This window comes from Bombina bombina, chromosome 4 (assembly GCF_027579735.1).
Source record: "Bombina bombina isolate aBomBom1 chromosome 4, aBomBom1.pri, whole genome shotgun sequence".
NCBI lineage: Eukaryota > Metazoa > Chordata > Amphibia > Anura > Bombinatoridae > Bombina > Bombina bombina.
In genome coordinates, this window is record NC_069502.1 from 648,398,135 (window position 1) to 648,423,679 (window position 25,545).

At 41.1% G+C, this 25,545-nt stretch overlaps 1 protein-coding gene across 6 annotated transcripts in view; it reads left to right on the forward strand.

Annotated features, from left to right (window-relative positions):
• The window catches only part of PTPRK (protein tyrosine phosphatase receptor type K), an 865,926-nt gene that overhangs the window by 100,297 nt on the left and 740,084 nt on the right, over nt 1-25,545 (forward strand). For all 6 annotated transcript variants that reach the window (XM_053710702.1, XM_053710703.1, XM_053710705.1 and 3 more), the window contains exon 2: nt 24,504-24,626. In XM_053710702.1, coding sequence (XP_053566677.1) covers nt 24,504-24,626 — 123 coding nt within the window. The remainder of the gene's footprint in view (nt 1-24,503; nt 24,627-25,545) is intronic.

Here is a 25,545-nt window from a genome sequence, read left to right on the forward strand (position 1 = left end):
AGGAGGCAGTAACATGTATTTTCGCCTATGGAGACTTAAAGCTTCCCGGATGAGCCACATTTCTTATTAATTCTAAAATCATCAGACCAGCAATGTATATTTCAGCTCAGATTTGAAGTCACTACAAATCATAGATGTGAACTGTGGTAGTGTTTGAGCAATGCATTTTTTTTACCAGTGGCCAATTAAGATGCCATTAAAGATTGTTATGCTGCTAATAAAAAAAACGCTACTGAACATGGTTACATCATTGAGAGTAAGAAAGCTAGGACTAAATAAAATAAATAGGCTTACAAAATAAGCAATTTTTTTTTTTTTCTTAATTATTATTTTTTTTTTTAAATAACATGGCGATTTTTAAAAAATATCAATTTGTTACAACAACTGTCATAAAGTAATTCCCTGCTGACCCCTTTTGACTTGTGTTCATCTAAAGAAATATTGAGTAGTATCAGATTGAAATCCTGCTGTAATTCGTTGTGGATTTGTTTTTACACATGTGGAGACATTGTCGATTTGCATTTTGCACCCTAGCATTCCTCTACCTAAAATCTATTTGGTAAGAAAGACAGCAATTAAGAACATTCATCTTTTTAAATGATTTAATGTGTGATTCATTGTTGGTTTCAGTTAATGTAGTGGAGGACACTTGAATCATTAAAAGGGTTAATGAGTGCCTCATGGGCACAGTTCTCAGTTGTATGTCATTGTGTCCTGAGATTGCAGGCAGTGATTTAACTTGACCATACGGCAAAATACAGGGTATTTATCAGTTAGATGTCTTAGGAAATTTGCATTTGTGGTTGTTTGCCACCCGAATAAGTTTATGAACATTTTGAATTTTGCAATTCTAAGGCTGCATATTACTTAAAAGTTGAAATAATGCTGTGACTTTTGTGTTGTCAGTGTTTTGTTTCTTGTTTTCTTCTTCTTTTTTTTGTTTTGTTTGGTCATTAGTATGACGAGGAAGTTTCCATAAAACGTACATGCCCACTAGGTTATAGCGCTACTGATGCCCTGGTTGTGTTAGAGACGCTTACAGGATTTAGAGCAATGTGTATATCATTGTTATTACAAATGTATCAATTTCTTTTAATTCATAGAGAACCACAGATTTTGTACTTTTTAGTGTACCAAGGAGTAAAAAAACTTGGAACTGCAAATTGTTACTCGCTTAATATACCTCATTTTGTTTCAGGGTGGACTCTGAGTAGTAGTAAAAAGTTTTTTCTATTGTGTGTTTAATACACTGTTAACATATTCTACACTATATGGAGTTTGTTTGCTTCTATATGCGTCTTAGGAAATATATATATATATATATCTACACATACATACACACACACACACACACACACACACACACACACACACACGTGTGTGTGTGTATATATTAGAGCTGCGCATCTTCACTTGTCTCACGATTCGATTCGATTACGATTATCATCGTAACGATTCGATACGATTCGATTCTACGATGCATCGCGATGCATCACGATTACTGCCTATGATTTTCATGATCTTGTTCTATTCCATATTATATATATATATATATATATATATATATATATATATATATATATATATATATATATATATATATATATATATATATATATATATATATATATATATATACACATACACACACACTTATATATATATATATACACATACACACATTTATTTATATATATATATATATAGAGAGAGAGAGATCTATACATACACACACTATATATATATATATATATATATATATATATATATATATATATATATATATATATATATATATAGTGTGTGTGTATATATAATAATCTTTTAAACAACTGTGTAAGATGGAAGAGCACTTATAAACATAATGCTACAATATGCACAGATATGTATGTGTAGATTTATTTTACAAAGGAAAACCAGCAGCAGTGTACTCAAACATTCTCACAGAGTACATGCAGACATCTGAAACCTGACCCAGAGAGCATTACCAATAGACCTCCTCTCACATGTTCCGGTCAGGAATTTTTATGACACCTATCCTAAAGAGCCGACAGCAGCCTCATGTAAACAGTGAATCTTTTCTTGTATTATAGATTCACTGTTTACTGTTGCGGTCTCTGCTGCATGTTTCCTCTGTCAGATCCCTAGCCCAAACGAGCATTTGAGGGTTGCTGTAAAACTTTTGACTTGCTGTATCTAATAGCAACCCTCAAATGCTCCTTTGGGCTAGGGGTCTGACAGAGAGGAAACATGCAGCAGAGACCGCAACAGTAAACAGTGAATCTATAATACAAGAAAAGATTCACTGTTTACATGAGGCTGCTGTCGGCTCTTTAGGATAGGTGTCATAAAAATTCCTGACCGGAACATGTGAGAGGAGGTCTATTGGTAATGCTCTCTGGGTCAGATATCTGCGCAGAGTGCACAGCAAGTCCTGATGTGGTGTAGCTGGGGGCTGTAACCAGATTAATCCTGACACAAATGCTGTCGGCTCGTCTGCTATGTGAGAGAGGCGGGGTCACGTGACGTTGCGCGATGATGTCACCCCTGAATCGATTCTGATCTGCACTGCATCGATGCAGCATCGTTAACAGGCTGCATCGCGATGCATCGCAGAATCGATTATTTTAGGCACCCCTAGTATATATATATGTATATGTGTGTATATATATATATATATATATATATATATATATATTTGTGTGTGTATAAAATAGTTTGCATTAAGTAATCTAAATGGCATTAGTACTAGATACTTTTTGCATTGGAAATGAATTGGATTTTAAAAACAAATTGACATCTTACTTGCTGCACCTATTTTTTTTTTTTTCTCCTAGTTGTGTTATGTCCCATCTCACTTGGTGTATCTGCAATTGCTCAATGTGAATTAAATTAAATGGACATAATACTCATATGCTAAATCACTTGAAACTGATGCAGTATAACTGTAAAAATATCACCTGAGCATCTCTATGTAAAAAAGGAAGATATTTTACCTCACATTTTTCTCAGCTCAGCAGATTAAATTCTGTGTAAAAAGTAATAATTCAGCTGCTGCCCAGCTGCAGGTTAAAAAAATAGAAAAAGGAAGAAGTGAACTGCAGCCAATCAGCATCAACAGTGCTGAGGTCATTTACTCTTCTACTGTGATCTGATGAGATTTGACTTAACTCTCATGAGATTTCATAGTAAACTTCCTTAAACTGAATAGGGAAATAACATGAGTGCACGAGGTTCAATCGCTTAGCTGTCCCGGGACAAACATACTGATTTGCTGCTTAGAAGTCTTTTACAATGGGTTGTAGCTACTGAGGAACTTTTGAGGTAAAATATCTCATTTTTACATAGAGATGTAAAGGTGATATTTTCTAGTCAGCTTTTTACAGCTATGCTGCATCACTTTCAAGTGTTTCAACATCTGGGTATCATGGCCCTTTAATGAAGATACCAAAAATGTTGTCTTAGTATTTTGAATGTCAGAGGAAACCTCCCACTGGGATTCAAATGCTGCTTGGAACAGTGTAACACATAACACTGACAAATTACAGATAGTTAAAAAGTTAAATCCAGTTTATATTTCTTTTGCATGATGTACCGAGTCCACGGATTCATCCTAACTTGTGGGATATTTTCCTTCCTGACAGGAAGTAGCAAAGAGAGCACCACAGCAGAGCTGTCTATATAGCTCCCCCCTTAACTCCACCCCCAGTCATTCTCTTTGCTGGCTCTAAGCAGGAAGAGTAAAGAGAAGAGGTGTTAAACTGTTAGTTTTATTTTATCTTCAATCAAGTGTTTGTTATTTTTAAATGGTACCGGTGTTGTACTGTTTACTCTCAGGCAGGACATAGATGAAGATTTCTGCCTGGAGGATGATGATCTTAGCATTTGTAACTAAGGCCCACTGCTGTTCCCACAGAAGCTGAGGAGTACAGGAAAACTTCAGTGTGAGGAACGGTTTCTTGCTATACAGCAGTAAGGTATGTTCAGTCATATTTTCTGCATAGACTGTGTTAACTCAGAAAGGCTGACAGTGTCCCCATTAGGGGAAGGGTAAGCAGTAATCCTAGTGTTATCAGAGGTTTTTACTAGCTTGCATAAAGGGTTAATTTTTTGTGGGCACTCCGTTTGTTATGTGAATTTGGGACAAACGTTTTTGTGTCTGGGAGTAACGTTTTCTGTTTTATGGGACATTTGCTTGAGGGTTCTTTGGGGTTGTTTATAACCCACATGGCTTTCAGGCAGGGTTTGTTAGTTTTGTGTAGGCACCAGCAACATTGAGTGAGGTGGCCGGGGCCTACATTTACAAGCAACTTCTCCTGAGATCCCGAGAGTCTTCTGAGGGACTAATTGAAGCTTTAAACCCCATATTATCGCTTCCTAAGGGCAGGTAGGGCCACAGCAGAGCTGTGGCAATGTGCTTTAGGGTTTTTTAACCGGTTTTAGACATTTTTCAATCCAGATTTTTCATTTGGGGGTTTATTGCTTATTAACTTGTAGTGCAATCCTTCTAAAGCTTAGTGGGTACACTGTTAAAATTTCAAAAAAATGTAAGCAATTTTAACCTGTTTTGCAGTTTGTCTATGCCTTTTTTTCCTCTTAAAGGCACAGTACCGTTTTTGCAAATTGTGTTTTTTTTCATTAAATAAAGTGTTTTCCAAGCTTGCTTGCTTTATTACTAGTCTGTTAAACATGTCTGACACTGAGGAAACTCATTGTTCAATTTGTTTAGAAGCCATTGTGGAACCCCCTCTTAGCATGTGTCCCACTTGTACTGATATGTCTATAAATTGCAAACGGCATATTTTGACTCCTAGGGCCAAGCTGTTAGAACAAAAAAATAAAGTAAAGGATGAAACAGATAGGATGGTATTTGTGAGTAATTTTTCTCCCCTTAGTGATAAAATACAAGGGATTATAAGAAAGCACTGGAGTGTACTAAGTGAGTGTAACCCTAAAGTGAAAGAATTTCAAGTACCGCCAATGCCTGCATACAGGAGGGGTAAAAATCTTAAAGATACCCTTGTTAGGGCAGATATAGGACCAGGTAAAACAAAAGTGCAGAGGTATATTGACAAAAAAAACAATGGTTGCTTTCCCTGCCTAAATTGTACTAACTGTAACAATATGGTGCGTGGCTCTACATTTTCCCACCCACGTACAGGCAAGAAATTTTTGATTAGAGGTTATTTCACCTGTAACACGGAATATGCTGTGTATCTAATCAAATGCCCATGTGGGTGGGGCTATGTAGGAGAGACCACCCGTAAGGTGCGTGAGAGGTTGAACCAGCACAAGAGTAGTATAAGAACGGGAGATGTAGATGCACCTGTGGCTCACCATTTTTTGACAGCTGGGCATAGTCTGAGTTAAATAAGATTTCAGATTATAGATCATGTAGAGAAACCCAGGAGGGGGGGCAACAGAGAGAAAAAACTTCAGCAAAAAGAATTGTTTTGGATGTATACATTAGGTACTATGTGGCCAGGAGGTATGAATAGAGAGATGGACTGGAATGTTTTCTGATTACTGTCCCTTTAATGTAAGAGATAAAGACATTAAAAAGGTCTAAAAAATCCTTGGGGCTAACAAATGAATAGGTATATTTGATTTAGAATGTCTATATTGTGTACACACAATGATAAAACAACTGTGAATTTATATGAGAATCTCTATTCTGCCCAAAAAGTATGTGAACAAAAAGAGGTGTGTGAACACTAGGTGGAGTTAACTGATGTAGATAGATGATCACAGGTGTGTATTGTAATTGGGTGGGAGGGGTTAAGGGTATTTTAAGCCTGTGTGTGTCAGCGTGATTTTATACATGATTAAGGACAGTTGGTCCGAAACGTTGTATTAACTTTTTGGCATAATAAAAATCTTTTTATACAGTGCTGCTGCAGCCTGAACTTTCTATTTATTATTGGGTTTTTGGTATTGACCCTTGCAGCCTGCACGGATAAACAACCTCACAGAGTGCTGAACAGTAATCTGCTGTTGGACAGAATTAAGGCTGTTAAGTTGGCTAATTCTTTTATTACAGATGCCGCTTTTCATCTTGCTAAATTAGCGGCTAAGTATTCAGGTTTTGCCATTTTAGCGCGTAGAGCGTTATGGCTTAAGTCCTGGTCAGCTGATGTGTCATCTAAATCTAAGTTTTTGTCCATCCCTTTCAAAGGTAAGACCCTATTCGGGCCTGCATTGAAAGAGATCATTTCAGACATTACTGGAGGGAAGGGTCATACCCTCCCTCAGGATAAGTCAAATAAGACAAGGACCAAACAAAAATTTTTTCGTTCCTTTCGAAATTTCAAGAGTGGTCCCTCTACCTCTTCCCCTGCTGCAAAGCAATAGGGGAACTTTGCTCAATCCAAGCCAACCTCGAGACCTAATCAGGCTTGGAACAAGGGTAAACAGGCCAAAAAGCCTGCTTCTGCCACTAAGTCAGCATGAAGGGGTAGCACCCCGATCCTGGACCGTATCTAGTAGGGGGCAGACTCTCTCTCTTTGCTCAGGCCTGGGCAAGAGACGTTCAGGATTCCTGGGCAGTCGAAATTGTAACCCAGGGATACCTTCTAGATTTCAAGGATTCCCCTCCAAGGGGGAGGTTCCATCTTTCTCAATTGTCTGTAAACCCGACAAAAAGAGAGGCATGCTTACGCTGTGTAGAAGACCTTTTTACCATGGAAGTGATCTGCCCAGTTCCAAAAGAAGAATAGGGGCAGGGGTTCTACTCCAATCTGTTTATAGTTCCCAAAAAGGAGGGAACCTTCAGACCAATTCTGGATCTCAAGATCCTAAACCAATTCCTAAGAGTTCCATCTTTCAAGATGGAGACTGTTCGGACTATCTTACCATTGATCCAGGAGGGTCAATATATGACCACCGTGGACTTAAAGGATGCGTATCTGCACATTCCTATCCACAAAGATCATCACTAGTTCCTCAGGTTCGCCTTTCTGGACAAACATTATCAGTTTGTGGCTCTTCCTTTCGGGTTGGCCACGGCGCCGCAAATCTTCACAAAGATGCTAGGGTCACTTCTGTCGGTTCTAAGGCCACGGGGCATAGCAGTAGCGCCTTATCTATCAAGCGTCGTCATTCCAACTAGCCAAGTCTCACACGGACTTAATGTTGGCCTTTCTAAGGTATCACGGGTGCAAAGTGAACGTAAAAAAGAGTTCTCTTTCCCCCCTCAGAAGAGTTTCATTTCTAGGGACTCTGATAGACTCGGACATGAAAATATTTCTGACGGAAGATTTTGTCCACCTGCCGAGCTCTTCATTCCATTCCTAGGCCGTCAGTGGCTCAGTGCATGGAGGTAATCGGACTAATGGTAGCGGCAATGGACATAGTTCCGTTTGCTTGCTTGCATCTCAAACCACTGCAACTATGCATGCTCAATCAGTGGAATGTGGATTTATCTCCTCAGATAAATCTGGATCAAGAGACCAGAGACTCTCTTCTTTGGTGGTTTTCACAGGATCATCTGTCCCAGGGAATGTGTTTCCGCAGGCCATAATGGGTTATAGTGACGCCAGACGCCAGTCTTCTGGGCTGGGGTGCAGTCTGGAATTCCCTGAAAGCTCAGGGTTTGTGGATTTATCGGTAGGCTCTCTTACCGATAAATATTCTGGAATTAAGAGCGATATTCAATGCTCTCCAGGCATGGCCTCAGCTGGCTTTGGCCAGATTCATCAGGTTTCAGTCGGACAACATCACGACTGTGGCTTATATCAATCATCAGGGTGGAACAAAGAGTTCCTTAGCGATGATAGAGGTCTCAAGGATAATTTAATGGGCAGAGGCTCACTCTTGCCATCTGTCAGCGATCTATATCCCAGGTGTAGAGAACTGGGATTCAGATTTTCTAAGTCGTCAGACTTTTCATCTGGGGAAGTGAGAACTCCATCCAGAGGTGTTTGCTCAGCTGGTTCGGCTATGGGGCACACCAGAGTTGGATTTGATGGCGTCTCGTCAGAACGCCAAACTTCCTTGTTACGGCTCCAGGTCAAGGGATCCTCAGTCTGTACTGATAGATGATCTAGCAGTACCCTGGTCGTTCAACCTGGCTTATGTGTTTCCACCTTTCCCTCTCCTTCCACGTCTGATTGCCAGAATCAAACAGGAGAGAGCATCAGTGATTTTGATAGCGCCTGCGTGGCCACGCAGGACTTGGTATGCAGACCTGGTGGACATGTCATCCCTTCCACCATGGTCTCTGCCATTGAGACAGGACCTTCTGATTCAAGGTCCATTCAAGCATCCAAATCTAATTTCTCTGACTGAGATTGAACGCTTGATTCTATCAAAGCGGGGTTTCTCTGAGTCAGTCATAAATACCTTGATTCAGGCTCGAAAGCCTGTTACCAGGAAAATTTATCATAAGATATGGCGTAAATATCTTTTTTGTTGCCAATCCAAAGGCTTCTCCTGGAGTAAAATCAGGATTCCTAGGATTTTGTCTTTTCTCCAAGAGGGATTGGAGAAAGGATTATCAGCTAGTTCCCTAAAGGGACAGATATCTGCTCTGTCTATTTTGTTGCACAAGCGTCTGGCAGATGTTCCAGACGTTCGGGCTTTTTGTCAGGCTTTAGTTAGAATTAAGCCTGTGTTTAAACCTATTGCTCCGCCATGGAGTCTAAATTTAGTTCTTAGAGTTCTTCAGGGGCTTCCGTTTGAACCCATGCATTCCATAGATATTAAGCTTTTATCTTGGAAAGTTTTGTTTCTAGTTGCCATCTCTTTCGCTCGAAGAGTTTCTGAACTATCTGCATTACAATGTGACTCTCCTTATCTTGTGTTCCATGCTGATAAGGTGGTTTTGCGTACCAAGCCTGGGTTCCTACCTAAGGTTGTTACTAACAGTAATATCAATCAAGAAATTGTTGTTCCTTCTCTGTGTCCTAATCCTTCTTGTAAGAAGGAACGTCTGTTGCACAACCTGGACGTGGTTCGTGCTTTGAAATTTTATTTGCAGGCGACCAAAGATTTTCGTCAAACATCTTCTTTGTTTGTTGTCTATTCTGGAAAGCGTATCGGTCAAAAGGCTACGGCGACTTCTCTTTCCTTTTGGCTGAAAAGCATCATCCGTTTGGCTTATGAGACTGCTGGACAGCAGCCTCCTGAAAGGATTACAGTCCATTCTACTAGAGTGGTAGCTTCCACATGGGCTTTTAAAAATGATGCTTCTGTTGAACAGATTTGTAAGGCTGCGACTTGGTTTTCGCTCCATACCTTTTCAAAATTTTATAAATTTGATACTTTTGCTTCTTCGGAGGCTATTTTTGGGAGAAAGGTTTTGCAAGCAGTGGTGCCTTCTGTTTAGATTCCTATCTTGTCCCTCCCTTCATCCATGTCCTAAAGCTTTGGTATTGGTATCCCACAAGTTAGGATGAATCCGTGGACTCGGTACATCATGCAAAAGAAAGCAAAATCTATACATACCTGATAAATTTCTTTCTTTTGCGATGTACCGAGTCCACGGCCCGCCCTGTCTATTCAAGACAGATAGTATTTTTTTTATATAAATTTAAGTCACCTCTGCACCTTATAGTTTCTCCTTTTCTTCCTTGGCCTTCGGTCGAATGACTGGGGGGTGGAGTTAAGGGGGGAGCTATATAGACAGCTCTGCTGTGGTGCTCTCTTTGCTACTTCCTGTCAGGAAGGACAATATCCCACAAGTTAGGATGAATCCGTGGACTCTGTACATCGCAAAAGAAAGAAATTTATCAGGTAAGCATAAATTTTGTTTTTCTTCTACAAGATAAGACGAGTCCACGGATTTCATACTTACTTGTGGGATATTATCCTCCTGCTAACGGGAAGATAATATCCCACAAGTAAGGATGAAATCCGTGGACTCGTCGTATCGTAGAAGAAATCAATATATCAGGTAAGCATAAATTTCCTTTTTTAATGTCTGTTTTTTTTTTTATTATAAAGAACGAGTACAACCACATCTTCAGCATATATGAATATATAAGAAAAGACTATCTGCAATATGATCATTAGTTTTAATGCTATGGTTGAATTCTACACACTGAATTAAATACTATTTATGAAGCATAGGCAGCCTATAGCAGACCTGCAGAAAACACTTAGGTCATGCAAGACAATATACAATGAAAAGTGTTTTTTAAAATAAAAAGGCTAAAGTTTTTTTCTTTTTCAAGGTTTTATATTGACTGGGTCGTTTAATGCTACAACTTTCCCAGTGCACAGCCCATGGGCCATACTTACCAGTCAGTTCTTATGTTAGCTCAGTGATCAGAATGGCAATGCTTTAACGTTTGTCTATTTAAACACAATTTTTTTTTTTTTTTCTTCAAATTCTGCAGCACACACCTTTTACATTTTCTAACCTAGTATTGTACAGCTTATCCCAAAACTGGTCATATACGAGGGATTGTAAGTATTAAAGAAAAAAATAAAAAAATAAATATATATATATATATATATATATATATATATATATATATATATATATATATATATATATATATATATATATATATAAATACAGGTACATATTACGAAATCCAAACATATTCAAAATTCTTTAATATTTTTTCATTTTTTTTTTATTTTTATCAAATTGTTTCTGACGGTACTATGTATACAAAAATGATATAAAACTACTGCTTTTTAGGTATCCTGTATAAGCTGTATTAGTTAATGAAAATATTGCCAAAAGACATAAGGTATTGTTGCATACATTTGGTCCCATCCCCTCTAAACTGTGCCATTTTAAAGATACAAATATTCAAAAATCCAAACTGTGGAGAAATCTATACCTTTTTCCAGTCCCAAACAGTTTGTATAAAGGGTTTTCTACCTGTCTAATATTTAGGATGGGAAATTCAACAAATAACTCAATACTTTAGAATGGGGATAAGTGGCGCATACAGCAGTGTTTGTTCATTCGTCGTTGCCAAGATGCACTGAGTTCTTGACAGTGCTGTCAACAATTTTGAAATGTATCTACCTCTCATTACAACAGTCTGCTCCACCTTGTATGTTTCTGGTGCCCTGTGAGAATGCTGACATTTTGTGCATAGCATACAATGGGATCCCGTGTTTCAGTCCCAATATTCAAGGAATATAATGTACGTTATTTGAATTTGGCTTCCTGCAGACTTGCCTTGTTGGAGGGTGAACAATTCATTCTGTACTGCCTTTGTGCCATTTACAAGTGACTTGAATGGCAGGTTTTCAAGTGAATGGGTTAAACTCCTGCTGTGAGTTATTAAAACTGATATTCTGTAGTACCATACCGCTTTAAAGTGAAATGCACTCACTGGGTTTTCCCAGCTGAATAAATGCCAAGTTTGCAATTTTGTGATTAAATTACTGAATTGATGTTCTTTTAATAACAACATTAGTCTGTCTGGAATTATCATTCAGAATCCATTACATTAGCTATTTAAACAATAAAGCAGAAAAAAATGAACCTTTGCTTTAATTTCTGAATCTGTCGGATTTTGACAGAGGTTAAAGCGAATGAAGGTTGATTTTGTGGATCAAGCTAGACATATGAATGTTCAGTAGCTTGTGAAGGCCAGGGGAAAGTAATTGCTATTTTGTTATCTGTAAAACATGCAGTGGTCTCTTTTTTTCTTATACAGATTCCTTATTTTTTTTTTTAAATATTAAAATTAAAGTTTTTTTTCGCATTGTGCTCATGCTGATTTGTGTACACAGAGTATTATTGTTTATAATAGTGATGTAAGGTGCACAATACTTTAGTAATTAAAAATGAGCATATCTAGGCACCAAAAAAGTTTTTTTCCTTCTTCATATGAGGAGAGTCCACGGCATCATTCCTTACTGTTGGGAAATACTGAACCTGGCCACCAGGAGGAGGCAAAGACACGCCAACCAAAGGCTTTAATACTCCCCCTACTACCCTCATATCCTAGTCATTCTTTGCCTTTCGTCACAGGAGGTTGGCAGAGAAGTGTTAGAAGATTGGGAGTATTTCCTTATGAGGGGTATCTACCCTTCAAAATGAGACTGGAGTTTTTAGTAGTCTTGTCGGCCTCTCAGTGAGAGCATTGACGAATTTTAGAATCTGGAGATGCAGGGAGAGTCTTTCTGCATACCCATCCAGACTCATATTAACAGCTCCTAAGCAATCGGTGTTGACAAGTTTCACTGCCTGCTTCCATCACTATAGTCCATGTCAGGAGCAATGCTACAAGACTGTCAAACTTGAGAGGCTGTGTTTCTGTTCCACGGCATAGATTCCGGTAAGATTGTTTCATTTTATACATATAACGCAAGAAGACAGGGTCACAGTGTGGTTCCTTTTATCTGTTTGGAATCAAGGGTTAATATCACCGGAGGGGGATTATTGAACAGGTGGGATTAACCACATAATTTTATTATGATTATGCTGCGACGTGTGAGATGTTGGAACGTACAGGTTTTACTTTAGTTTTTGGAAGCTGCGCAGCCTGAAAGGCTTGGCATGCTTTTTTCCTATAGCAGGGGCGGTCCTGCATTGCGCACCATGTGACCAGGTGTGGTTACACTGATTTCTCCAACATAGGTGTGTTCGGTCCACGGCGTCATCCTTACTTGTGGGATATTCTCTTCCCCAACAGGAAATGGCAAAGAGCCCAGCAAAGCTGGTCACATGATCCCTCCTAGGCTCCGCCTACCCCAGTCATTCTCTTTGCCGTTGTACAGGCAACATCTCCACGGAGATGGCTTAGAGTTTTTTAGTGTTTAACTGTAGTTTTTATTATTCAATCAAGAGTTTGTTATTTTAAAATAGTGCTGGTATGTACTATTTACTCAGAAACAGAAAAGAGATGAAGATTTCTGTTTGTATGAGGAAAATGATTTTAGCAACCGTCACTAAAATCCATGGCTGTTCCACACAGGACTGTTGAGAGCAATTAACTTCAGTTGGGGGAACAGTGAGCAGTCTCTTGCTGCTTGAGGTATGACACATTCTAACAAGACGATGTAATGCTGGAAGCTGTCATTTTCCCTATGGGATCCGGTAAGCCATGTTTATTAAGATAGTAAATAAGGGCTTCACAAGGGCTTATTAAGACTGTAGACTTTTTCTGGGCTAAATCGATTCATTATTAACACATATTTAGCCTTGAGGAATCATTTAATCTGGGTATTTTGATAAGATTATATCGGCAGGCACTGTTTTAGACACCTTATTCTTTAGGGGCTTTCCCAAATCATAGGCAGAGCCTCATTTTCGCGCCGGTGTTGCGCACTTGTTTTTGAGAGGCATGACATGCAGTCGCATGTGTGAGGAGCTCTGATACCTAGAAAAGACTTTCAGAAGGCGTCATTTGGTATGGTATTCCCCTTTGGGCTTGGTTGGGTCTCAGCAAAGCAGATACCAGGGACTGTAAAGGGGTTAAAGTTAAAAACGGCTCCGGTTCCGTTATTTTAAGGGTTAAAGCTTCCAAATTTGGTGTGCAATACTTTTAAGGCTTTAAGACACTGTGGTGAAATTTTGGTGAATTTTGAACAATTCCTTCATATTTTTTCGCAATTGCAGTAAATAAGTGTGTTCAGTTTAAAATTTAAAGTGACAGTAACGGTTTTGTTTTAAAACGTTTTTTGTACTTTGTTATCAAGTTTATGCCTGTTTAACATGTCTGAACTACCAGATAGACTGTGTTCTGAATGTGGGGAAGCCAGAGTTCCTTCTCATTTAAATAAATGTGATTTATGTGACAATGACAATGATGCCCAAGATGATTCCTCAAGTGAGGGGAGTAAGCATGGTACTGCATCATTCCCTCCTTCGTCTACACGAGTCTTGCCCACTCAGGAGGCCCCTAGTACATCTAGCGCGCCAATACTCCTTACTATGCAACAATTAACGGCTGTAATGGATAATTCTGTCAAAAACATTTTAGCCAAAATGAACACTTATCAGCGTAAGCGCGACTGCTCTGTTTTAGATACTGAAGAGCATGACGACGCTGATAATAATGGTTCTGAAGGGCCCCTAAACCAGTCTGATGGGGCCAGGGAGGTTTTGTCTGAGGGAGAAATTACTGATTCAGGGAACATTTCTCAACAAGCTGAACCTGATGTGATTACGTTTAAATTTAAGTTGGAACATCTCCGCATTCTGCTTAAGGAGGTATTATCCACTCTGGATGATTGTGACAAGTTGGTCATCCCAGAGAAACTATGTAAAATGGACAAGTTCCTAGAGGTCCCGGGGCTCCCAGAAGCTTTTCCTATACCCAAGCGGGTGGCGGACATTGTAAATAAAGAATGGGAAAGGCCCGGTATTCCTTTCGTCCCTCCCCCCATATTTAAAAAATTGTTTCCTATGGTCGACCCCAGAAAGGACTTATGGCAGACAGTCCCCAAGGTCGAGGGAGCGGTTTCCACCTTAAACAAACGCACCACTATACCCATAGAAGATAGTTGTGCTTTCAAAGATCCTATGGATAAAAAATTAGAAGGTTTACTTAAAAAGATGTTTGTTCAGCAGGGTTACCTTCTACAACCAATTTCATGCATTGTCCCTGTCGCTACAGCCGCGTGTTTCTGGTTCGATGAGCTGGTAAAGGCGGTCGATAGTGATTCTCCTCCTTATGAGGAGATTATGGACAGAATCAATGCTCTCAAATTGGCTAATTCTTTCACCTTAGACGCCACTTTGCAATTGGCTAGGTTAGCGGCTAAGAATTCTGGGTTTGCTATTGTGGCGCGCAGAGCGCTTTGGTTGAAATCTTGGTCAGCTGATGCGTCTTCCAAGAACAAGCTACTTAACATTCCTTTCAAGGGGAAAACGCTGTTTGGCCCTGACTTGAAAGAGATTATCTCTGATATCACTGGGGGTAAGGGCCACGCCCTTCCTCAGGATCGGCCTTGAAAAATAAACCTAATTTTCGTCCCTTTCGTAGAAACGGACCAGCCCAAAGTGCTACGTCCTCTAAGCAAGAGGGTAATACTTCTCAAGCCAAGCCAGCTTGGAGACCAATGCAAGGCTGGAACAAGGGAAAGCAGGCCAAGAAACCTGCCACTGCTACCAAGACAGCATGAAATGTTGGCCCCCGATCCGGGACCGGATCTGGTGGGGGGCAGACTCTCTCTCTTTGCTCAGGCTTGGGCAAGAGATGTTCTGGATCCTTGGGCGCTAGATATAGTCTCCCAAGGTTATTTTCTGGAGTTCAAGGGGCTTCCCCCAAGGGGGAGGTTCCACAGGTCTCAGTTGTCTTCAGACCACATAAAAAGACAGGCATTCTTACATTGTGTAGAAGACCTGTTAAAAATGGGAGTGATTCATCCTGTTCCATTAGAAGAACAAGGGATGGGGTTCTACTCCAATCTGTTCATAGTTCCCAAAGAAGAGGGAACGTTCAGACCAATCTTAGATCTCAAGATCTTAAACAAGTTTCTCAAGGTTCCATCGTTCAAGATGGAAACCATTCGAACAATTCTTCCTTCCATCCAGGAAGGTCAATTCATGACCACGGTGGATTTAAAGGATGCGTATCTACATATTCCTATCCACAAGGAACATCATCGGTTCCTAAGGTTCGCATTCCTGGACAAGCATTACCAGTTCGTGGCGCTTCCTTTCGGATTAGCCACTGCGCCAAGGATTTTCACAAAGGTACTAGGGTCCCTTCTAGCTGTGCTAAGACCAAGGGGCATTGCCGTAGTACCTTACTTGGACGACATTCTGATTCAAGCGTCGTCCCTTCCTCAAGCAAAGGCTCACACGGACATTGTCCTGGCCTTTCTCAGATCTCACGGATGGAAAGTGAACGTGGAAAAGAGTTCTCTATCTCCGTCAACAAGGGTTCCCTTCTTGGGAACAATAATAGACTCCTTAGAAATGAGGATTTTTCTGACAGAAGCCAGAAAAACAAAACTTCTAGACTCTTGTCGGATACTTCATTCCGTTCCTCTTCCTTCCATAGCGCAGTGCATGGAAGTGATAGGTTTGATGGTAGCGGCAATGGACATAGTTCCTTTTGCGCGCATTCATCTAAGACCATTACAACTGTGCATGCTCAGTCAGTGGAATGGGGACTATACAGACTTGTCTCCGCAGATACAAGTAAATCAGAGGACCAGAGACTCACTCCGTTGGTGGCTGTCCCTGGACAACCTGTCACAAGGGATGACCTTCCGCAGACCAGAGTGGGTCGTTGTCACGACCGACGCCAGTCTGATGGGCTGGGGCGCGGTCTGGGGATCCCTGAAAGCTCAGGGTCTTTGGTCTCGGGAAGAATCTCTTCTACCGATAAATATTCTGGAACTGAGAGCGATATTCAATGCTCTCAAAGCTTGGCCTCAGCTAGCGAGGGCCAAGTTCATACGGTTTCAATCAGACAACATGACAACTGTTGCGTACATCAACCATCAGGGGGGAACAAGGAGTTCCCTAGCGATGGAAGAAGTGACCAAAATCATTCTATGGGCGGAGTCTCACTCCTGCCACCTGTCTGCTATCCACATCCCAGGAGTGGAAAATTGGGAAGCGGATTTTCTGAGTCGTCAGACATTGCATCCGGGGGAGTGGGAACTCCATCCGGAAATCTTTGCCCAAGTCACTCAACTGTGTGGCATTCCAGACATGGATCTGATGGCCTCTCGTCAGAACTTCAAAGTTCCTTGCTACGGGTCCAGATCCAGGGATCCCAAGGCGGCTCTAGTGGATGCACTAGTAGCACCTTGGACCTTCAAACTAGCTTATGTGTTCCCGCCGTTTCCTCTCATCCCCAGGCTGGTAGCCAGGATCAATCAGGAGAGGGCGTCGGTGATCTTGATAGCTCCTGCGTGGCCACGCAGGACTTGGTATGCAGATCTGGTGAATATGTCATCGGCTCCACCATGGAAGCTACCTTTGAGACGAGACCTTCTTGTTCAGGGTCCGTTCGAACATCCGAATCTGGTCTCACTCCAGCTGACTGCTTGGAGATTGAACGCTTGATCTTATCGAAGCGAGGGTTCTCAGATTCTGTTATCGATACTCTTGTTCAGGCCAGAAAGCCTGTAACTAGAAAGATTTACCACAAAATTTGGAAAAAATATATCTGTTGGTGTGAATCTAAAGGATTCCCTTGGGACAAGGTTAAGATTCCTAAGATTCTATCCTTCCTTCAAGAAGGATTGGAAAAAGGATTATCTGCAAGTTCCCTGAAGGGACAGATTTCTGCCTTGTCTGTGTTACTTCACAAAAAGCTGGCAGCTGTGCCAGATGTTCAAGCCTTTGTTCAGGCTCTGGTCAGAATCAAGCCTGTCTACAAACCTTTGACTCCTCCTTGGAGTCTCAACTTAGTTCTTTCAGTTCTTCAGGGGGTTCCGTTTGAACCCTTACATTCCGTTGATATTAAGTTATTATCTTGGAAAGTTTTGTTATTGGTTGCAATTTCTTCTGCTCGAAGAGTTTCAGAATTATCTGCTCTGCAGTGTTCTCCTCCTTATCTGGTGTTTCATGCAGATAAGGTGGTTTTACGTACTAAACCTGGTTTTCTTCCAAAAGTTGTTTCTAACAAAAACATTAACCAGGAGATTATCGTACCTTCTTTGTGTCCGAAACCAGTTTCGAAGAAGGAACGTTTGTTGCACAATTTGGATGTTGTTCGCGCTCTAAAATTCTATTTAGATGCTACAAAGGATTTTAGACAAACATCTTCCTTGTTTGTTGTTTATTCCGGTAAAAGGAGAGGTCAAAAAGCAACTTCTACCTCTCTCTCTTTTTGGATTAAAAGCATCATCAGATTGGCTTACGAGACTGCCGGACGGCAGCCTCCCGAAAGAATCACAGCTCATTCCACTAGGGCTGTGGCTTCCACATGGGCCTTCAAGAACGAGGCTTCTGTTGATCAGATATGTAGGGCAGCGACTTGGTCTTCACTGCACACTTTTACCAAATTTTACAAGTTTGATACTTTTGCTTCTGAGGCTATTTTTGGGAGAAAGGTCTTGCAAGCCGTGGTGCCTTCCATTTAGGTGACCTGATTTGCTCCCTCCCTTCATCCGTGTCCTAAAGCTTTGGTATTGGTTCCCACAAGTAAGGATGACGCCGTGGACCGGACACACCTATGTTGGAGAAAACAGAATTTATGTTTACCTGATAAATTACTTTCTCCAACGGTGTGTCCGGTCCACGGCCCGCCCTGGTTTTTTAATCAGGTCTGATATTTTATTTTCTTTAACTACAGTCACCACGGTATCATATGGTTTCTCCTATGCAAATATTCCTCCTTAACGTCGGTCGAATGACTGGGGTAGGCGGAGCCTAGGAGGGATCATGTGACCAGCTTTGCTGGGCTCTTTGCCATTTCCTGTTGGGGAAGAGAATATCCCACAAGTAAGGATGACGCCGTGGACCGGACACACCGTTGGAGAAAGTAATTTATCAGGTAAACATAAATTCTGTTTTCCTCTTTCCTGACCATGCGGTTTACCGGAGACAAAGACGGTTTCTCTGTTTGGCCTCGGTCATAGGAGGTCGTGAGTGCACCATCCATTGGGGGTATAAGGGTGCCCTTTCATCTTATTATCTATAGTCTGCTTATAAGCGCAAACTATGGAGGATTCTGATGCATTAGAGGGTACTCCCTCATTACCTAAATCTAATGCCTGTCTATATTGTGAGGAGGCCGCGGTATACCCGCCTGCTCAATTATGTTCCACATGCCTTGATAAAGTAATTATGTCAAAGAAAGTTAATATGTTTGATACCACTGAGCCGTCCACCTCTGAGGAGTCTCCGTCCCTTGAGGTGCACACCCTACAGTCCTCTCCTATTACACATGCAGCTTCCCGTAACACTCCTAATCCTCCATCTGGAAGGGCCCTTTTACCACCAGACTTTGCTGAGCAATTACAAACGGCAGGGTCTGAGGCCTTTAGTGCTTTACCTCGCCCTGCTAAGTGCAAGCGAAAGGTTAAATATTGCTATCCTTCCCAGGGGTCATCTACTAGCTTATTTGATTAATCTGATACAAGATTATCCGATAATGAAGGCGCCTCTGATACTTCAGAGGGTGCTCTTTCTGGGTCGGAATCTTCTGCCTCTAGGCCTCCAGCGGCGGAGAAACCAGACTTCAGATTTAGGATTGATGATTTACTCTTTCTGTTGAAAGACGTTTTGGCTACGTTAGAGATTCCAGAGGCCAAATAGCCTGAGGAACCTTTGAATCCTAAATTAGATAAGGTCTACAAGGACAGGGTTGTACCACAAACTTTCCCGGTTCTCGTAAAGATGGCGAACATTAAGAATGAATTGGTTCTTAATTTTCCCCTTCTTCTTCCTTTAAAAAAATTGGTCCCAGACTCTCAATTGGAGTTGTGGGACTCCATCCCCAAGGTGGGTGGCGCTATCTCCACGCTTGGTAAACGCACTACTATCCCGCTTGAGGAAAGTTAGTCTTTTAAAGAGCCCATAGATTAGAAAAAAGGAACTCTGTTAAGAAAGATTTTTCAACATACGGGCTACCCACCTCAACGTGATTCAGGAAAGAATTAAGTCCTTAAGGGTGGCTAATTCTTTTATTTGTGATGCAATTATGCAAATTATTTGCCTGAATGCCAAGGCTTCAGGTTTTTCTGTTCAAGCCCGTAGGGCACTCTGGCTGCGGACATGTCTTTGAAGTCGAGACTTTTTTCCCTCCCATTTAAGGGAAAGATTCTATTTGGTCCAGGCTTGGAATCAATTATCTCTACAGTTACTGGAGGCAAAGGTGCCTTTTTACCGCAGGGTAAGAACAACAAACCTAAAGGACAAGGTCCTAATTTTAGTTTCTTTCGTTTGGATAAATCCCAACGTTAGCAGCCCTCCGCAAAGCCTGAGCAATCCAGGGGGACTTGGAAGCCGGCTCAGTCCTGGAATAAATCCAAGCAGAACAAGAAGCCTGCCGAGACAGTCGGCATGAAGGGACGGCCCCCGATCCGGCTTTTGTACGCTTGGTTTGGAGACGTACAAGACTTGTGGGTGCTGGAGGTCATCATTCAAGGATACAGGATAGGTTTCAAGTTTCTTTCACCCAGGGGCAGATTCCTCTTGTCAAACCTGTCTTCAAGGCCAGAAAAGAGAGAAGCCTTTCTGGGATGCATGAGGGATCTCTCCTCCCTGGGAGTCATTGTCCCGGTACCGCTTACAGAAAGAGGTCTGGGGTACTATTCAAGTGCTTAAACAAGTATTCAAGATGGAGACAATAAGGTCCATCCTTCCCTTAGTTCAGGAAGGACAGTTCATGACCACGATAGATCTGAAGGATGCTTTCCTTCATGTTCCAATACACAAGGAACACTTCAAACTCCTAAGATTTGCGTTCCTGGACCAGCACTTCCAGTTTATTGCACTTCCGTTTGGTCTAGCTACTGCTTCAAGAGTTTTTACGAAGGTTCTAGGGGCTCTGCTTGCAGTGGCCAGAACCAGAGGTGTATAGCAGTAGCTCCATACTTAGACGATATTCTAGTTCAAGCATTATCTTGTCTGACAGAGGACCATTCGAAAGCCCTTCTATCTCTTCTTCGATCGCATGGATGGAAGATAAACTTAGAAAAGAGTTCTCTTCCCAGTACCAGGGTGGAATTCCTTGGTACTTTAATAGACTCCATATCCATGAGGATATTTCTTACTGACCAGAGATGTTACAAGCTAACTTCCGCTTGTCTTGCCCTCCAGACCTCCTTAAGGCCCTCTGTGGCTGTGTGTATGTAGGTGATTCGTCTCAAGGTGTCCAGCATGGACATAATTCCTTTTACCAGATTCCATCTCAGACCTCTTCAGCTCTGCATGCTTAGACAGTGGAACGAAGATCATTCGGATCTGTCTCAACAGATTTTTCTGGACAACCGGTCGAGATAATCGCTCTCCTGGTGGCTCTGTCCAGATCACCTGTCCCAAGGGACATCCTCCTTGACTCCATCCTGGGAGATTGTGACTACGGACAAAGATCAGGATGGGGAGCTGTTTGGGGTGCCAGGAAGGCACAGGGCCTGTGGACTCGAGAGGAATCCCTCCTCCCGTTCAACATTCTGGAACTTTGAGCAATCTAATGCTCTGAAGGCTTGGCCTCTTCTGGGTTCGTCCCAGTTTATCAGATTCCAATCAGACAACATAACCTTGTGGCTTACATCAACCATCAGGGGGTACAAGGAGCTCCCTAGCAATGAGGGAAGTATCTCGGATTCTGGAGTGGTCGGAGGCCCACAACTTCTCGCTGTCAGCGATCCACATTCCAGGTGTGGACAACTGGGAAGCCGATTTCCTCAGTAGACAATCCTTTCATCCGGGGAATGGTCTCTCCATCCAGAAGGTGTGTTTGAAGATTTGCAACAGATGAGGGACACCGGAGATAGCTCTCATGGCATCCCGGCTCAATTCCAAGCTGCCCAGATATGGGTGGCGGTCCAGGGATCCTCATGCGGAGCTAACAGATTCATTAGCAGTGCCTTGGAGGTTCAATCTAATTTACATTTTTCCGCCGTTACCACTTCTCCCTCGTGTAATGGCCTATATCAAGCAGGAGCAGGCATCAGTGATACCGATTGCTCCATTGTGGCCGCGAGGAATGTGGTTCACGGATCTCGTGGGGATGTCCTCATTTCCTCCGTGGAAGTTACCTTGTCGCAGGGATCTGCTGGAACAGGGTCCTTTTGTTCATCAAAATATATATTCGCTGAGACTGATTGCATGGAGATTGAACGCTTGGTCTTAGCCAAAATAGTTTTTTTCTGAGAGGGTTATTGACACTCATTCAGGCTCGTAAGTCTGTTACTTGTCTCATCTTTCATAAGGTGTGGAGAGCTTACTTATTCTGGTGTGAAGGGCATAGGTTTCGCCTGGCATAAGGTCAAGGCTGCCAGGATTCTTTCCTTTCTTCAGGAGGGTCTGGAGAAGGACCTTTCTGCCAGTTCCCTGAGTGGAGAAATTTTGTTCCTTTCTATTTTGCTGCACAAGAGGCTTGCGGAGCTCCCTGACGTGCAATCCTTCATTAAGGCTTTGATCAGGATCAGACCTGTGTTTAGATCGAACGCTCCACCTTGGCGTTTGAATCTTCTTAAATTTTAGCAACGGGCTCGTGTGAGCCTATGCATTCGGTTAACATCAAATTGTTGTCCTGGAAGGTTCTTTTTCTATTGGCTATTGCATCAGCACGCAGAGTTTCTGAAATGGCTACCTTGCAATGTGAGCCTCCTTTTCTGGTGTTTCACACTGATAAGGCTGTTTTACGTACCCGCTTTGGTTTTCTTCCTAAGGTGGTGTCTGATCGTAACATCAATCAGGACATTGTGGTTCCTTCCTTATGTCCTAATCCTCCTTCGAAGGAACGTTTGATTCATAATCTGGATATGGTTCGAGCTTTGAAGTTTTATCTTCAAGCTGCTAATCATTTTAGACAAACTTCTCTGTTTGTTATCTACTTTGGGAAGCGTAAGGGTCTGAAGGCCTCTTCAACTTCCTTAGCTTTTGGGAGAAAGGTTTTGCAGGCTGTGGTGTCCTCAGATTAGGGTCCGCTTTCTTTTACCCCTCCCGTTATCATTCAGTGAGCTTGGGTATATTTTTCCCAACAATAAGGAATGATGCCGTGGAGACTCCTTATTTTAAGAAGCAAAACATAAATTATGCTTAACTGATAATTTAATTTCCTTCTGTATGCGGAGAGTCCACGGCCCCCGTCCGTATTTTCAGATGGGCAGACCAAAATTTTTTCTTCTCTTCCGGCACCATTTATTCCCTGGTATTTCTCCTACTGTTCCTTGTTCCCTTGGCTGAATGACTGGGATATGAGGGAAGTAGGGGGAGTATTTAAGCCTTTGGCTGGGGTGTCTTTGCCTCCTCCTGGTGGCCAGGTTCAATATTTCTCAACAGCAAGGAATGATGCCGTGGACTCTCCTCATACAGAAGGAAATTAAATTATCAGGTAAGCATAATTTTCTTATTTCATGATTACAGTACAGCATACAATTTTAAACTACTTTACAGTTTACGTCCAATATCAAATTTGCTTCATTCTTTTGGAATCCTTTTTTGAATGAGCATTATTGCACTACTGGTAACTAGCTGAACACATCTGGTGAGCCAATGGCAAGATGCTTATGTGTGCAGCTTTCAATCAGCAGCTATCTCCTTATTAGTGCATTGCTGCTCCTGAGCCTACCTAGGTATGCGCCCCCCCCCATGGATACCAAGGAAACAAAGCATATTAGATAATATAAATACATTGTAATGTTTGAAATTGCATGTTCTGCAATCATGAAAGCATAAGAATTGGGTTTCATGTTCAATACCTCTCAACATTTGTGGCAAGGTATCAGGGACTCAAGAGGTTGATGGGAGGCCGTCACTGTTTTGTGAGGGGAGATGTGTTGGGATGGGTGGGGTTGTGGGTGTATCTGGCCAGTTTGTGGGCAGGTCTACGGAAAATTCTTGCAAATAGGAACATATCGTCTCAGAGGGACAGTGCAACAGAGCTCAGATTCAGGGATTGTCCCTCTCAAATAGGGACAATTTGGAATTCTGTTCCTTCAACTTTGTTATTTAGCCTTCTGGCAACTGGACAGCAGAGTTCCAATGTATCAAAAAACATTTTTAAACCGCTTTTGGCATGTGTTTTTGACTTTTTCTAATTTAACAGCCTTAAAGGGACACTAAACCCACATTTTTTCTTTCATGGTTCAGCTAGAGCATGCAATTTTAAGCAACTTTCTAATTTACTCCTATTATCAATTTTTCTTTGTTCTCTTGCTATCTTTATTTAAAAAGCAGGAATGTGATGCATATGAGCCGGCCCATTTTTGATTGAGAACCTGGGTTATGCTTGCTTATTGGTGGGTAAATATAAGCCTCCAATAAGCAAGCACTATCCATGGTGCTGAACCTAAAATGGACTGGCTGTTAAGATTAACATTCCTACTTTTAAAATAAAGATAGCAAGAGAACAAAGAAAAATTGATAATCGGAGTAAATTAGAAATTTGATTAAAATGTCATGCTATATTCGAATCATGAAAGAAAAAAATTTGGGTTCAGTGTCCCTTTAATCTTGCAAACAGAATTTTTTTTAAATACACTTCTTTTTTATTTTTTTTATATCCTACTTTATAACAATGATATTTTTACACGGTGGACATACATTAATCAGAATGTTATACATTTACTTGAAATGTATATTAAAGTGTTAAACAGTGATTATTATTATTAAATGGGGAAAAAGTCACCTTGGTCAGTCCTCGGCAATGTTGAATCCGTTTGTTGCCATGTTACACTTCAATTAACCATTTATCTTTCTTTGTTTTTTTAATTAAAGTTTTTAAGTGTTTAACCAGATTTTCCTCTTATCATATATGTAATTTAGGCAGCTTCACTAACTTAAACAGCTGAATAGTGATACCTTTTTGCTACTTTATTTTTGCATGCAATCTGGTGTTTAAGACTCTTAATTCATTTGAAGCCTTTTAACCTTTCTCTGCATCAGAGATGATAATGTAGGTGCTTGAATTGTTTTTTTACACTTCTCAATGGCATATTTCCTATTTCAGGAGGATGTACCTTTGATGACGGCCCCGGACCCTGTGATTATCATCAAGACCTGTATGATGACTTTGATTGGGTGCATGTCAGTGCTCAAGAGCCCCATTACTTGCCTCTGGAAATGCCACAAGGTGAGGAGATGTTTCCTTAAGTGTGTTGAATTATTTGTAAGGTGCTAAATAAAATAAAACACATACAGCACACAGTGATAATTGTTTAGTCGTCATGTTTGGTTATTGACAGAGGTCTGCCTTATGGACACACGAAACACCAATCACAAAACTTTTTTGTAGTCTAATCCATTCTGAATAAATTATCACCTTGTTTGCTGTACTTGGGGGGGGGGGCAATTTATCAAGCTGAGGCGGACAGGGGCGCACATACGTGCCGAAAGGGCTTGATAAATCACCCTCTTAGTTTTTCACTGGCCGTCAAATCCTATGTCTTATACAACAAACAAAAGGCCGGTATATAGCACAAAATGGCTATTCTAAAATAGGAGGTTAGTTCCAAGGAACCTCCAAGATGGTTAAACAGAAAAAACGGGGTAGATAGGGAGCGCTACTAAAAGCTGCTATAAAAAAGAGGGTACATGAATCAATAAATGTACAAAGAGCAGAAAATAAATAGATATAAATATAAAATTAAATATTATTAACTTGTATTTTTAACAACAACAAATGCAAATGGATAAAGGGCTTGATAAATCACCCCCTTGGGTTTTCATTGGCCATCAAATCCTATCTCTTGCCTTATTTGTAGGAGCCAATCTGAACTTGTCACTGGGGTAGAAACAGCAAGCCACTGTCATTCTGTTAGCAAAACTTGCATTGTTTTGGAGTATTGTATCACCTTTGCTGAGGCCAATTAGATACTGGTAAAAATGAGCTAATACAGTGGTCAAACAAGAATTGTGTAGAAAGTAGTAGGTTCAGGCATTTAGTATTGTATATATGCACATCGAATTATTGCAGTATTTTGGAAAACCCACAATTTTTAGAGTTTTTAAATTATATGAAAAGGGAGTCAAATAAATAATTAAAGTATATT